At 55.6% G+C, this 11,658-nt stretch overlaps 1 protein-coding gene and 1 non-coding gene across 2 annotated transcripts; both read right to left on the bottom strand.

The window, feature by feature from the left end:
* Nucleotides 1-122: 122 nt before the first annotated feature.
* On the bottom strand, nucleotides 123-10,077 carry EEF2 (eukaryotic translation elongation factor 2). The gene is made up of 15 exons (XM_075524416.1): nucleotides 9,463-10,077; nucleotides 8,446-8,660; nucleotides 7,570-7,751; nucleotides 7,272-7,483; nucleotides 6,298-6,476; nucleotides 5,805-5,910; nucleotides 5,376-5,489; nucleotides 5,046-5,184; nucleotides 4,419-4,614; nucleotides 3,979-4,237; nucleotides 3,542-3,649; nucleotides 3,095-3,448; nucleotides 1,969-2,151; nucleotides 1,750-1,882; nucleotides 123-793 (listed from the first exon to the last, which is right to left on the bottom strand). The coding sequence occupies exons 1-15, from the start codon at nucleotides 10,060-10,062 to the stop codon at nucleotides 600-602; spliced, it is 3,174 nt and encodes a 1,057-aa protein (XP_075380531.1). The 5' UTR covers nucleotides 10,063-10,077; the 3' UTR covers nucleotides 123-599.
* LOC142420566 (small nucleolar RNA SNORD37) lies at nucleotides 5,678-5,744 on the bottom strand. The gene has a single exon (XR_012778780.1). It is a non-coding gene; the product is annotated as a small nucleolar RNA SNORD37 (small nucleolar RNA).
* Nucleotides 10,078-11,658: the final 1,581 nt, after the last annotated feature.

The following is an 11,658-nucleotide window of genomic DNA, read 5'->3' on the forward strand; positions in this document are numbered from 1 at the left end:
GTCACGCGGAGAGGGCGGAGCCAAGGGTGGGCGCGCTGATGCCGCCTCTCCCCGCCCCCTTTCTCCCCTAGGTCCTCCCGCCCGCAAGGGGGCGCCCCACGTTGGTAGCCAAAGCACATCGATCACCATTATCCGATTTTTATTAATTCCAGTGGCACTAATACAGGCGGCGATGGTCACGACGGACAGTCACACTGCAGAGGGGGCATCTCCCCCCCATCCCCCCTCCCCCCTTTTTTTTTTTTGTTGTTTTCTTCATTTTGCCCCCCTTTACCCCGTTTCGGGAGAAACGAAGGAGCACGTCCCCTCCCCTTCTGCAGAAACGCTTTGAGGCAAATAAATACAGAATTGGGCAAATCTAGTGGAAATGTTTTAGTTACAATGGCAAAGATGAGTCATGTGCAACACAGAAACCTATAAGGCTTTTTTTTTTTTTTCCTCCTCTTTTTTTCTTTCCTCATTTGAAGTCTCAAATCGCTATGAAACCGATTAATTAACAATGCAAAGAGATGGCGGTCGCGGGCGTCTACCCCTTCGCACGGGCCTTAACGCTAATTAATTAATTCCCCTCCCCTTCCCCCAGAGTCCAACGAGTTTAATTAGAGTTTATCGAGGAAGTTGTCGAGGGCGGGGATGCCTTCCTTCAGCCCTTTGCGTTTGCGGGTCTCGGCCACCACCTGGCAGGGACGGCTGGCGCTGTCGAAGGGGTCCCCGGGCAGGATCTGCCAGTGGTCGAAGACGCACTGGGGGAAAGCCTGGCCGCCCGTGTTGGACCTCAAATCTGCTGTAAAACCTGCGAGGAAGAAGAAAGGGGGCGAGGTGAAGGGGGAACGAGCGTAGTCCGGCATCACCTCTAGCAGAACCCACCCTCTGGGTCAGCACCGGCACACGGCCAGAGCGAAGGAACCCCAAGCAGCACCCAAAAACCTGCAGAGACGCCAACCACAGCGTGCCTCTGCCGTGAGGGAGGGCTGGAGAAGAGGAGGCTCCGGGGAGACCGCGCTGCTGCCTCACGATACTTCAAGGGGCCTTCTAAGCAAGCTGGGGCCAGGCTCTAGCAGGGCCTGTTGTGGTAGGACATGGGGGGATGGTTTTAAACTAAAAGAGGGGAGACCCAGACTGAAGAGAAGGCACATTTTATGCTGAGGGTGGTGAGACACTGGCCCAGGTTGCCCAGAGAGGTGGGAGATGCCCCATCCCTGGAAACATTCATGGTCAGGTTGGAATTCAACCTCATCTAGTTGAAGATGGCCCTGCTCATTGCAGGGGGGTTGGACTAGATGACCTTTAAAGGTCCCTTCCAACCCAAAGCATTCTGTGATGTCGGTCTCTTCTCCCACATAACAAGCGCTAGGACAAGAGGAAATGGCCTCAAGGTGCACCAGGAGAGGTTTAGATTGGATATTTGGATATTGGAATTGGGTATTAGGAAAAATTTCTTCACCAAAAGGGTTGTCAAGCACTGGAACAGGCTGCCTGGGGGAGTGGTGGAGTCACCATCCCTGGAGGTATTTAAAAGACGTGTAGACATGGCGCTAGGGACATGGTTTAGTGGTGGGCTTGGCAGTGTTAGGTTAACAGCTGGACTTGATGATCTTAAGGGTCTTTTCCAACCTAAATTATTCTGTGATTCTACAATAGTTGCCATCAGACAGCTGGACACAAAGGATCTCCTTCCTTCCCAGGGCTGGCACCAAGCTCCAGGAGCTGCTGCACGCCCAGGGGAGCGCCCAGGACCAGCCCACTCACCAAAGGACTCGTTGACAGGCAGGTAGGCCTTCACCACGAACATGGGGGTGCCAGCCACCTGGGTCTCCTCGAACACGTGGCCACGCTTCCTGTTCAGCACACCGTAGATGCCACCGACCACCTGCTCCGGGCACTGCAAGAGAGAGGTGTCAGGACCACAGACTGCCCGCTCACATTTTCTTCACACAGGATCTTCTGGGCCGAGCAGAGGTTCCTCACCTGGATTTCCACAAGGTAGATGGGTTCCATGAGCCTGGGCTGAGCGGTGAGCACGCAGGCGTACAGGCATCTCCTGGCAGTGGGAATGATCTGCCCGCCTCCACGGTGGATGGCATCGGCGTGCAGGGTGACATCATGCACATCAAAACGCACAGCACGCATGTTCTCCTCGCACAGGACCCCCTGGAAAAGCAGAGCAGGGGATCAACCAACACCGTGTCGGGGGACAGCTGGCGTTCCCCACCGGAAGGCTCCGGTCCCCCGGCTTACGGGCATTCCCTGGAAGCGGGTCCTAGAGCAGGAAGCACAAGAGCCCGCTTGGCAGAGCAAGGAGCCCGTCAGCAAGTCATCTTCCTTGCCTAGGACCCAAGAACCAGCTACTCCTGCCCCCGCGGCACCACTGCAGCACCTCCGAGAAGGCTTCAGGCACTGCAGCCATTTACCAGTATCTTCATGCAACAGCTCCAAGGTTCACACCAGCAGCAGAAGTGCTGACACACATTTATGATGCTGCAACCCAAGTATTTGGCCAGGAAAAGTCATTTTTCACATTACTGGGACAAAAAAAGTTGTTGGCATGGTATCATCTTCAGACTAAGACTACCTTAAAAAAGTAAACAGGGAAAAACACCTCTCCGGCTGCTGTTCCCAGTCTACCTGTCAACTTGTTCGTTCCCAGTCATCTGTCTAGTCCTGAAAAAAATAATTGGTAAACAAGGCCAGATCTTTGCTGAGGCTCTCAAGAGTACCTTTCATTTTCTTTTGATGCCAGTTTCTTTATTCATCTTAATAGTTTGTCCCTGATGTTGCATTTTGCTCTCCAAAAAGCTTTTTAAAATTTTAAGTACGTGCTGCCATGATGAATTTCTCCACAGTCCTGGGAGAAGGCTTTTTGTCTTGAGGCTGTGTGGCTTGTGTCTAAACTGACATGGCATCTTCATTCCAGCTGTCACCGAGTTTCATTTATCCTAAAAGATACTTCTGAATTATAAATACGTTGCCCTCTGTGACAGTTTTTCCAAAATTTCTCTGAGAAGACGTGCCGTAGCTGTTTATGATGCCACACACCACCTGCCCCAGAGCGATCCCAGCCCCGCCGTGACCAGAGCCAGGCGCTGCCCCTTACCTCCTTCGTCGCCCACTGGAAGCCAGCCACCACGCTGTCCTTGATCTCGTTCAGGTACTGCACTCCCTTGGTGATGTCAGTCAGGATGTTGGGGCCGGTGCCGTCGGGACCAAAGCACCAGATTTTCCTGGCTTCAGTGACATCCCACTCGTACTTCTCAGCCAGGTAACGAGCTCGCTGCTTCAGCTCCTGACGGGCAGAGACCTCGCCCTTGTCAATGTCTTCAGCCAAGCCATCCGGGAAGGGCCGGGCCTTCATGTACAGCCTGTTGTGTTTGTTGGGGGACTTGGAAAGGCACATCACATTGGATTCCTCGCTGACGGTCTCACGGTAGGACACAACAGGATCTGATTTCTGCAGTGACAAAGAGCGGAGAAGAGCAGTGAGCCACCAACCAAACCGCAGCTCATCAGATACCCCCTCAGAGCTCACCAACAGCCCCTCTACCTTGATAGGAATGCACGCGTGGTCCTCTTCCAGATCCTTCAGGCAGATCTCCAAGTGCAGCTCCCCTGCGCCAGCGATGATGTGCTCCCCAGACTCCTCAATGATACACTGAAAAGACCATTTACGCAGCAGGTGAGGCTTTCGACTGCAATGCAACGAAAGCTCTCGCACGTACAATACTAGTGACCGTCTCCGATTTTTGCCTTTGACTCATAGAGCTACTTTTAGACGCTCTTTCCACTGATCTGGGGATGACTCGGCACCAACCCAAGGTGAAACACGGTGTTCCTTCCCACTCTGGTAGGGCTGGGACCAATACTCAACTCAAATAACTTTTCTGCAAGCACCCCCATTACAACCACGATTAAAGGCAGAAGCCTCCTGCACCAGCACAACCAGGATTTCTTCCTGTTCCCGAAACCATTTTGGACTTTCACCTGCACCATAGGGTCAGACTTGGCAAGACGCTTCAGTCCCTCCACCAGCTTGGGCAGGTCAGCTGGGTTCTTGGCTTCCACAGCCACACGCACAACAGGGCTGACGCTGAACTTCATGACTCTCATGTTGTGAGCGTGCTCGAAGGTGGTGATGGTTCCAGTCTTCACAAGGAACTGGTCAACACCAACCAGACCAACAATGTTTCCGCAAGGCACGTCCTCGATGGGTTCAACGTAGCGGCCCATCATGAGAATGGTCCTGGTGAAAGAGAAAGTTGTTTTAATTAAGTTTGAAAGAGGAGGTCCCACCAGCCCATATCCTGGAGTTCAGCAGCAGGCTTGAAGTCCACAGCCAAGCACCTTGCCTGGCCTCAGAGACGAGAAGAAGCCCAAGACAGTACTAGAACCACAAACCAGAGCACACCCCAGCCAGGACTGACCTTTGAATTGGCTTCAGGTACAGATCCTCCTTCTTGCCAGGTGTGTAGTTTGGTCCCATGATTCTGACTTTCAAGCCAGTTGAGACGAGACCAGAGAAGACACGTCCAAAAGCGTAGAAACGTCCCTTGTCAGAGGTTGGCACCATTTTAGAGATGTACATCATCAGGGGGCCTTTGGGGTCACAGTTCTTAATACCTGGGAGGAGGGAGAGAGAACAACTTAGTTCAGTACCACTTCTCACATTTGGTGTACATGCCCTGTCCCCCCACTCACCCCAAATCCCAACACGAGACCTGTACCCAGTATTGTCCCAGCCTGTTCACTTCTGTCCAGGTAGCTGGCCAGCCCAGACAGAAAGATCACATTGCCAGGAGATGTTTTAAACGAACACAGGCTCAGCCTGAGCCTTTGGCATATACCCTGGCTACTCTCCAGTTACTTAGCTAGCTCAGTCCTCCAGAGTAAAGCTCATAAGCTTGTTTGATCCATACTAGAAAAGCTACAGACTCAAGAATTACACTGGCTACCGAGCTGTGTACTTGGAGAACAAGATGGCTACGGGCGCGTTGGAGCACGGAGCACTTATGTGAAGAGATGCCTGGCAGCAAAGCAGCGGCTCATCGTACCTATGGCAGCCTCATCATCAGGGGGTCCCTCGTAGAGCAGCTCACAGCGGTACTTCTGGGCTGTGACAGGAGAAGGCAGGTGAATGGTGATCATCTGCAGCAGGGCATCTCCGGCAGGCAGCCACCGCCTCATCACGGCCTGAGCAGAGATCAGAGTAAGACCCGGTCAGATTGTTCACGACCTGGCAGTTAACCCTCCCTTGCTTCCCCAACCTCCAAGCTGCCAACAGCACCTTCCCACCCAAGCAGGGTCTGTAGTTGCTTAGTAAGTTGACATGGAGCAGCACAACTACTCATCTCCTCCCCGCAGACGATGCAGACCAATCTCACCTTCAGCAGGGGTTTGCCTTCCTTGTCCTTATCTTCGCTGTCAAGCTTGATGTCCAGTTTCTCAATCAGTTTAGCCGCCTCCTCTTTCTTGAAGTTCATGATTGCATCGAAAACCTGGAACAAAAGCAGCAGTTACGAATGTCGCCAGTGACCCAGTTTGAAGCAGCAGCACAAACGTCTCTAAGAGAATCTCTGTTCTTGCTCGTCACCCAGCTGAATCCATTTGGAGGCTCAGACACATACTTGCCTGCGCAATATCTACTACCAGCTTCCCTGTCTGCACGAGTAACAAGCTAGGCTTGTGTCAGATATTTAAATTTCTTCAATCAGACAAGTCAGGTCAAAGTGAAGAAATTTTCCATCATCACACACTGTAACTGAACCAGAGCGTGTACGGCACCAGCAAGGGCAGAACGCTAAGGAACTCACCTTGAAGATGGGGTCAAGGATGAGCTGGCAGAAGGTCCTGGGCAGTTTCTTTCCATCAGGGCTGGTAGCAGACTTGCTGAACTTGCCAGTAGCAGGATCAAAATATCTGGAGAAAGAATGAAGTCAGACAAGTATCAATGCTCAGTTCAGCTACAGAAGCGTGGCTTCTTCTGCTTCCTCAGGCCAGAGGAAAGAGCTGCTGAGTAAGAACCACCTACATACCTTCCCCCATCACTCTGAGTTAAAACGCATAAAAATGCATTTATAACTCATGTTGCCAACTCACTGTCCCCTCCCCATTTATCTGGGTGTTTCCTATTCTGCAAAGATTTCATGGGAAACGGTTCTTTTGCTACCACATGCACCAAGTCACCGAGACAGGGCTGCAAGCAGGCACAAACACATCCTCCCTCCTTGCAAACCTTCTACAGCATCAGCTTGCAGCCACACAGAGCTGATCTGGAATTAAAATCAACAAGCCATGATTCCTCACCTGTCTCCCCACAGCTTCTTCATCATGTCTTCTACTTTCTTGGCACGCTCAGATGGATTCAGCTGGGCATCACCCTTGGCAGCGAACTTTGCAACATACATTTCAGCAAACTGTTTCAGAGTGAAAGCCCAACCATGCAGGCCAGAACCAAAGCCGACGGTACCAAGCACTGGATCGATCTGAAAGGGAACAGGAGAGCTGGGTTACAGAGGAACAGCCACAGAGCGCTACAGCAGTCAGCCTACTCAGTGCCAAACAACACTCAAGTACAAAAAGAGTTTGCAGGTAGAGCTTTAGGACTACGGGACCCTCAAGCAGTTCTATGACAGCAGCCATCTCTGAGGTCTGGGGACAGCCTGGCCACACACCCACCATTTTAGCTTTGTATTGCATCAGTTTTTCATCACTTCGACCAACTACGTACTCAGACAGCTCATAGCTACGTAGATTTGCGTGCAGGTAACATTCCTGCCCTTCACGGGGAGTATCAGCAATACATGAAAACCTGCAGCATGCAGGAGAGTGCTCAACAGGAACAAAGCACAAGCTTTTTCTCAGAGCCGAGAGTCCTGCTCGCTACCCAGGAACCCAGCGGGGAGAGCTCGGAGCGCAGGGACTGGCAAACACCTACTGGCCTTCCATTTCAGAAGACAGCCGGGGGAGTGATGCTGTGTAGGAGCCTAGGATCTCACATCACCCAACATCACAGATGTGATGTGGGCAAGAAGGCATCCTACAAAACAAGAGCACCCTTTGTGAAGAGAGAAAATACTCTCTTGTATTTATAGCCTTTATTTGCTCAAGCTTTGAACTAGCAGAAGATTTGGAAGGAATGCTAGCAAGAGCTCCAAACAAGCGCAAGCCAGGGTAGTACGGGTACCTTCGTTATTCTACTCTCAGTTCTCCACTTGAGACAGGAAAGAACCACAACTGCTCCCTCTCACTAATTTCGAACAACACAGCCTTCCGCTTACCATGATATTTCCCATGGGGCCACTTTCTCCTTCTCCATACGTGGAGATAATGACGTTCACGTTTTCCACGATGCGCTGGAAGGTCTGGTACAGCTCTTCTGGCTCCAGTTGCAGCTCCAGCAGCGCTCTGTCCATCTTGTTCATCATCAGAACAGGCTTGATCCTCTCGGCAATGGCCTGACGCAGCACAGTCTCTGTCTGCACGCACACGCCTGCCAAACACAGGGGAATTAGTTATCCTCATCTTTAAATGCACCCAACATATGCTCCAGTTGCATAATGCTGCAGAAAACCTTACCAGAGACACAGTCTACAACAACCAGGGCACCATCAGTGACACGAAGAGCAGCAGTGACCTCTGAAGAGAAGTCCACGTGCCCAGGAGAGTCAATCAGGTTGATCAAGAAACCAGAACCATCCTTGCTCTGCTTGATGAAGGCCAAATCATTTTCAGAGAGCTCATAAAATAGGGAAATAGCTCTGAAAAAAAGAAAAACTATTAAAATTATTATCTACACATTACCCCTCCCTGGTGCTTAGAAACAGCATTTTATCGCGCACAGACAACTATGCCTGGGCTTAAGGACTTCCTGAAGCATCCTCCTGGGTAGCCAGTTGGGGAGATAACCAGGAGCGCAGGCTAAAATCTGCCCTTCCTACGCTTTTCTGAAACCATAACCTCTTCTGACACTGTCCCATTTAAAGTGTCTGAAGAGGGATTCATTTCTTCCAGTCAAGGATTTATGCTTTTTCTACTAGGCCCAATCTCCTTTTTGATCCCTTCTCATGCCCCTCAGGGTCCTCAAACTGCCCATGGTGACACAGCCGCCAGAGATGCTCCCAAGACAGTCTCCACACCGCACCCGTGGGACTTCAGTGGACATCAGCCACATCCAGCAGTCCCAGTGCAAAAATAGAAGGCTGAAGCTCCCGCTGCACATCTGTTTCCCAGTGGCCACCAAGGTAGTGCTCTATGATTCACCACAAGCCAATCAATACTCGCTCTTTCATTTAAGCAATCCTCATGAGCAAGAGATGAGCTTCTGAACTAGACTAGAGAAAGCCCAGCGTCGTCTTCTTTCATCTCACGATCAAACCAGTAGAGGACTCAAAGCCCCCCTGAGCTCAGACCATGCAGCAGGAACACTGAAGTGCCTGAAGGGAGGGAACTCACGTTGATTTGATGGTGATGCACCGTTCCTGCTCATCCTTCCTTGTGTCGGTGAAACGGGTCTCCCCCGCGCGGGCAGAGGCAATGATACCAGCTTTGCATACCAGAGAATCAGTCAAGGTTGATTTGCCATGATCAACGTGGGCAATCACAGACATGTTTCTGATGTTGGCCTTTTTGTCCATGATGGCCCGTATCTGGTCTACTGTGAAGTTCACCTTGAAAAATGAGGGAAGGGGGAGGGAAAAGAAAAACGCAGGGTATATAGAAACGCCTTCGGCAATCCTAAGAAGCCCAACCAATACAGCGAGTACCTGCCATAGTCACTCTGACATCAATTCTGTCTGTGCAGCCCGCGTTACAAGACAACCCACAGCAAGGGCACCGCAGACACCGACATTACAAGCAGAGAGGCCTGGGCCTGCAGCGCCAGCACCCAGCACGCTCCCTCTTCAGCTCGGTGTCCTGCAAACTGCGGCAGCGTCAACGTTTCCCCGAGACAAACCCCCACGAAAACCCAACCCTCGTTCGGTCACTGCTCCCCGGCGGGCGGGTGACAGCCCGGTGCGCCGGTGGGTTTGTCCCCCGCCCGGGCCGCAGCGTTACATAAGGCCACCGCAAAGGCCCGTCCGCGGCGTCAACGCCGTCCCGGTGCCACATCACCGCCGCCGGTCTCCCTCCCCACAGGGCAGGCGTAGCAGCACCGGGCAGCACCGGCACGGCCGCGGCAGCCCCGACACCGGGGGAGAAGGGCCCTACGGGGGCTGACACAGACCCCCCCCGGGCCACCGAGCCCCACAGGCCGGGCGAGGGCCCCGAGTCTCCCCAGGGACAGTCCCCTCCCCGCCGGCACGCTTTCCAGCCCCACCCCTCTCCCCTCAGCAGCGGCCCAGCCCGGCACGACAGGCCGCTGACACGGCCACAGGCCCGCGCGCCCTCCCGGGGCAGCCATCCCCACTGCTGCAGCGAGCGCGGTGCCCGCTCGGCCCCCCAGGGGGGCGGCAGGACGCGGGGGCTCACCATGGTGGCGGATGGCGGTGGATTCTCCGGGGCGGGGGGGGTTACAGCAATGGCGGCGGCGACAGCCCTGTCTCGCTGGCGAGCGCAGAGCGGGCGGAAGAGAACGCTGACGTCAACAGCCCCGTTCTTATACGACGGCGCCGGCCGGGGGGCGGAACCTGCGCACCCGGCACCCAAAGCGCATGCGCTGCCGCGCCTCTCTGGCCCGCAGCGGCCGGCAGGCTCTATGGTTGGGAGGGCTGTTCCGCTGGGGCGGGACCACGTGGCCGCCCACCGGGGCTGCACCGGGGCCTGCAGGGAGAGCTGGGACCGGCGGCTCCCGCCCCGCCCTGCCGTGGCTCTGCCCGGGCCGCAGCGGGGGGAAAGTCCTCCCCACCCGCTGCCGGTAACTCGGGTGGGAACCGGTCCGGGGGATCGGAGTCGGTACGGCCACTGCGGGCGGTGATCCCCGGGACGGCGGCGCCGCCGCCGTCGGAGCGGTGAGGGCCCCCGCCGCCAGCCCCACCAAAGCGGCAGGCGAGCCCGGGGTCTCGGCTCCCAGGAAGAGGCGGTAGGGCAGAGCCCGGTGTCAACCCCGGCCCGGGCACCAGCACTGGCCATCACTGGGCCCGGCCCGGCCCCTCCCCGCCAACGACGGTCGGGCACTGCCGTGGCCCGGCGCACCCCGCCCGCCCCAGGCCCGCAGGGTCCCCGCGCTGCGCATGCGCGGGCCGGCCCGGGCGTAAGGGGGGGCGCCGGCGCTGCAGCGCCCCCTGCGGGCGGGGAGGAGCGCGGCGCCCCGCGGCGGGGCCGGGCCGGAGGCACCGGGGCGAGGGGAACCCGCCGGGCCCCGCACCCGGCTGGGCTGCTGGTCCCGGCCTGCCCCCCGGGGCTGTCATGCAGCGACAGGTCGGGCACCGAGGCGTCCCCGCGTGCCCTGGCCGTGTCCTCATCACCCCTGCACCACGCCCCGGGGGTCCCGGGGGCGGGGCGGTGGGTGCACGGTGCTGCACCGGGGACGAGGCCTCGCCCTGCACTCCCGGGACGTGCTGCTGGGCACGGCGCCGTGGCGGTGCCCAGGGGTGCGCAGGGCTGACGGGCTCCGGCTGCGACCCCAGGGGCCATCGAGGTCCCTCTGGGGAGCCCAGCGGCCCCGCTCCTCCTCGGGCAGTGGCGTGATGGCTTGTGCTCCGCGGAGCCGAGGCCGGGATAATCCAACGGACGGATGCGGAATGACTGGGCAGTGCCAGGGAAGACCCCGCACCCAATTTGGGGAGGATTCCTTTCAACCCAGCGCAGGAAGGAAGGGCCAGACTCCCCTTGGTCTGTCCCAGCGAGCTGGGAAGCTGAAGCTTTACGTGGTGAGGAGCATTCCCTGAGTTAGGAACACATTAAAAGGAGGTTAGACACACGGGCAAGGAAAGAGGGCCTGCAGGCAGGGGGGAATGTAACTCTCCATCTCCACAGCATAAATATTTTGCTGCTTTTTCCTTCTCTTCAGCACCGCGGGAGGCCATCGCTCCACCTCCCTCAGCTGCAGCCTAAGAAAGCTCACACAAATCCAAGCCGCTCCGTCCCCACGCCACCTCGCCCGGCAGCTACACTTGCTGCTAAATTCCCAGCACATCCCCAGCCTGTCTGTCCCCTCCACCGGTCACAGGCAGGGACCGGCAGGACAGCGGTAGAGCTACACCCGGGATGGATTTAGCCCCCGTCTCTCCTGGTGTGACAGGATGAGCTATCAGCTGTTGGCGTTTCCATAGCAATCGTTTGAATTTTTAGCACCAATACTGGCTTTTGCCAGACTGGAAGGGAACAGAGAGGAGCCTGATTAACATATTGGCCTGCCTAGGAAACTGGCTAATTGCCTTTCTGCTTAATTACCTAGTGGGGTTGATGACAAGAAGGGGAAAGTGCTGGAAAACCTCTCCCAGTGCAGCGTTTCACCCCGACTACTGGGGTTACCTCCTGGTAACTCAGCCTGGAGCTGGAGAGGACACCACTGTGCACTTGCTTCTTAGAAATGGAACAACCAGACCCCAGGGAGAATAGTATCAGGCCTAGGAGAAATAATTTCTACCTACAAATAAGGTATTTTTAACAAAGAATGGGTTATTGGAGAGAACGTCTCCTCCCCAAGCGCCCATGGGAGGCACAAACGCTGATCTGTGCAGGAGGGCAGGGGGATCTCTGGGACGCCATCGCCACGGAGCCGGT

Source organism: Mycteria americana, chromosome 24 (assembly GCF_035582795.1).
Source record: "Mycteria americana isolate JAX WOST 10 ecotype Jacksonville Zoo and Gardens chromosome 24, USCA_MyAme_1.0, whole genome shotgun sequence".
Classification (NCBI taxonomy): Eukaryota; Metazoa; Chordata; class Aves; order Ciconiiformes; family Ciconiidae; genus Mycteria; species Mycteria americana.

Excerpts from the sequence above, each read along its gene's own strand:
- EEF2 (XM_075524416.1), bottom strand. The coding sequence starts at position 10,062 with ATGGCCAGTGCTGGTGCCCGGGCCGGGGTTGACACCGGGCTCTGCCCT. Across the intron at positions 7,484-7,569 it reads TGTTGTAGACTGTGTCTCTG|GCGTGTGCGTGCAGACAGAG; the intron begins GTAAGGTTTTCT and ends TGTGTTTGGCAG. Across the intron at positions 4,615-5,045 it reads TGATGATGAGGCTGCCATAG|GTATTAAGAACTGTGACCCC; the intron begins GTACGATGAGCC and ends CCCTCCTCCCAG.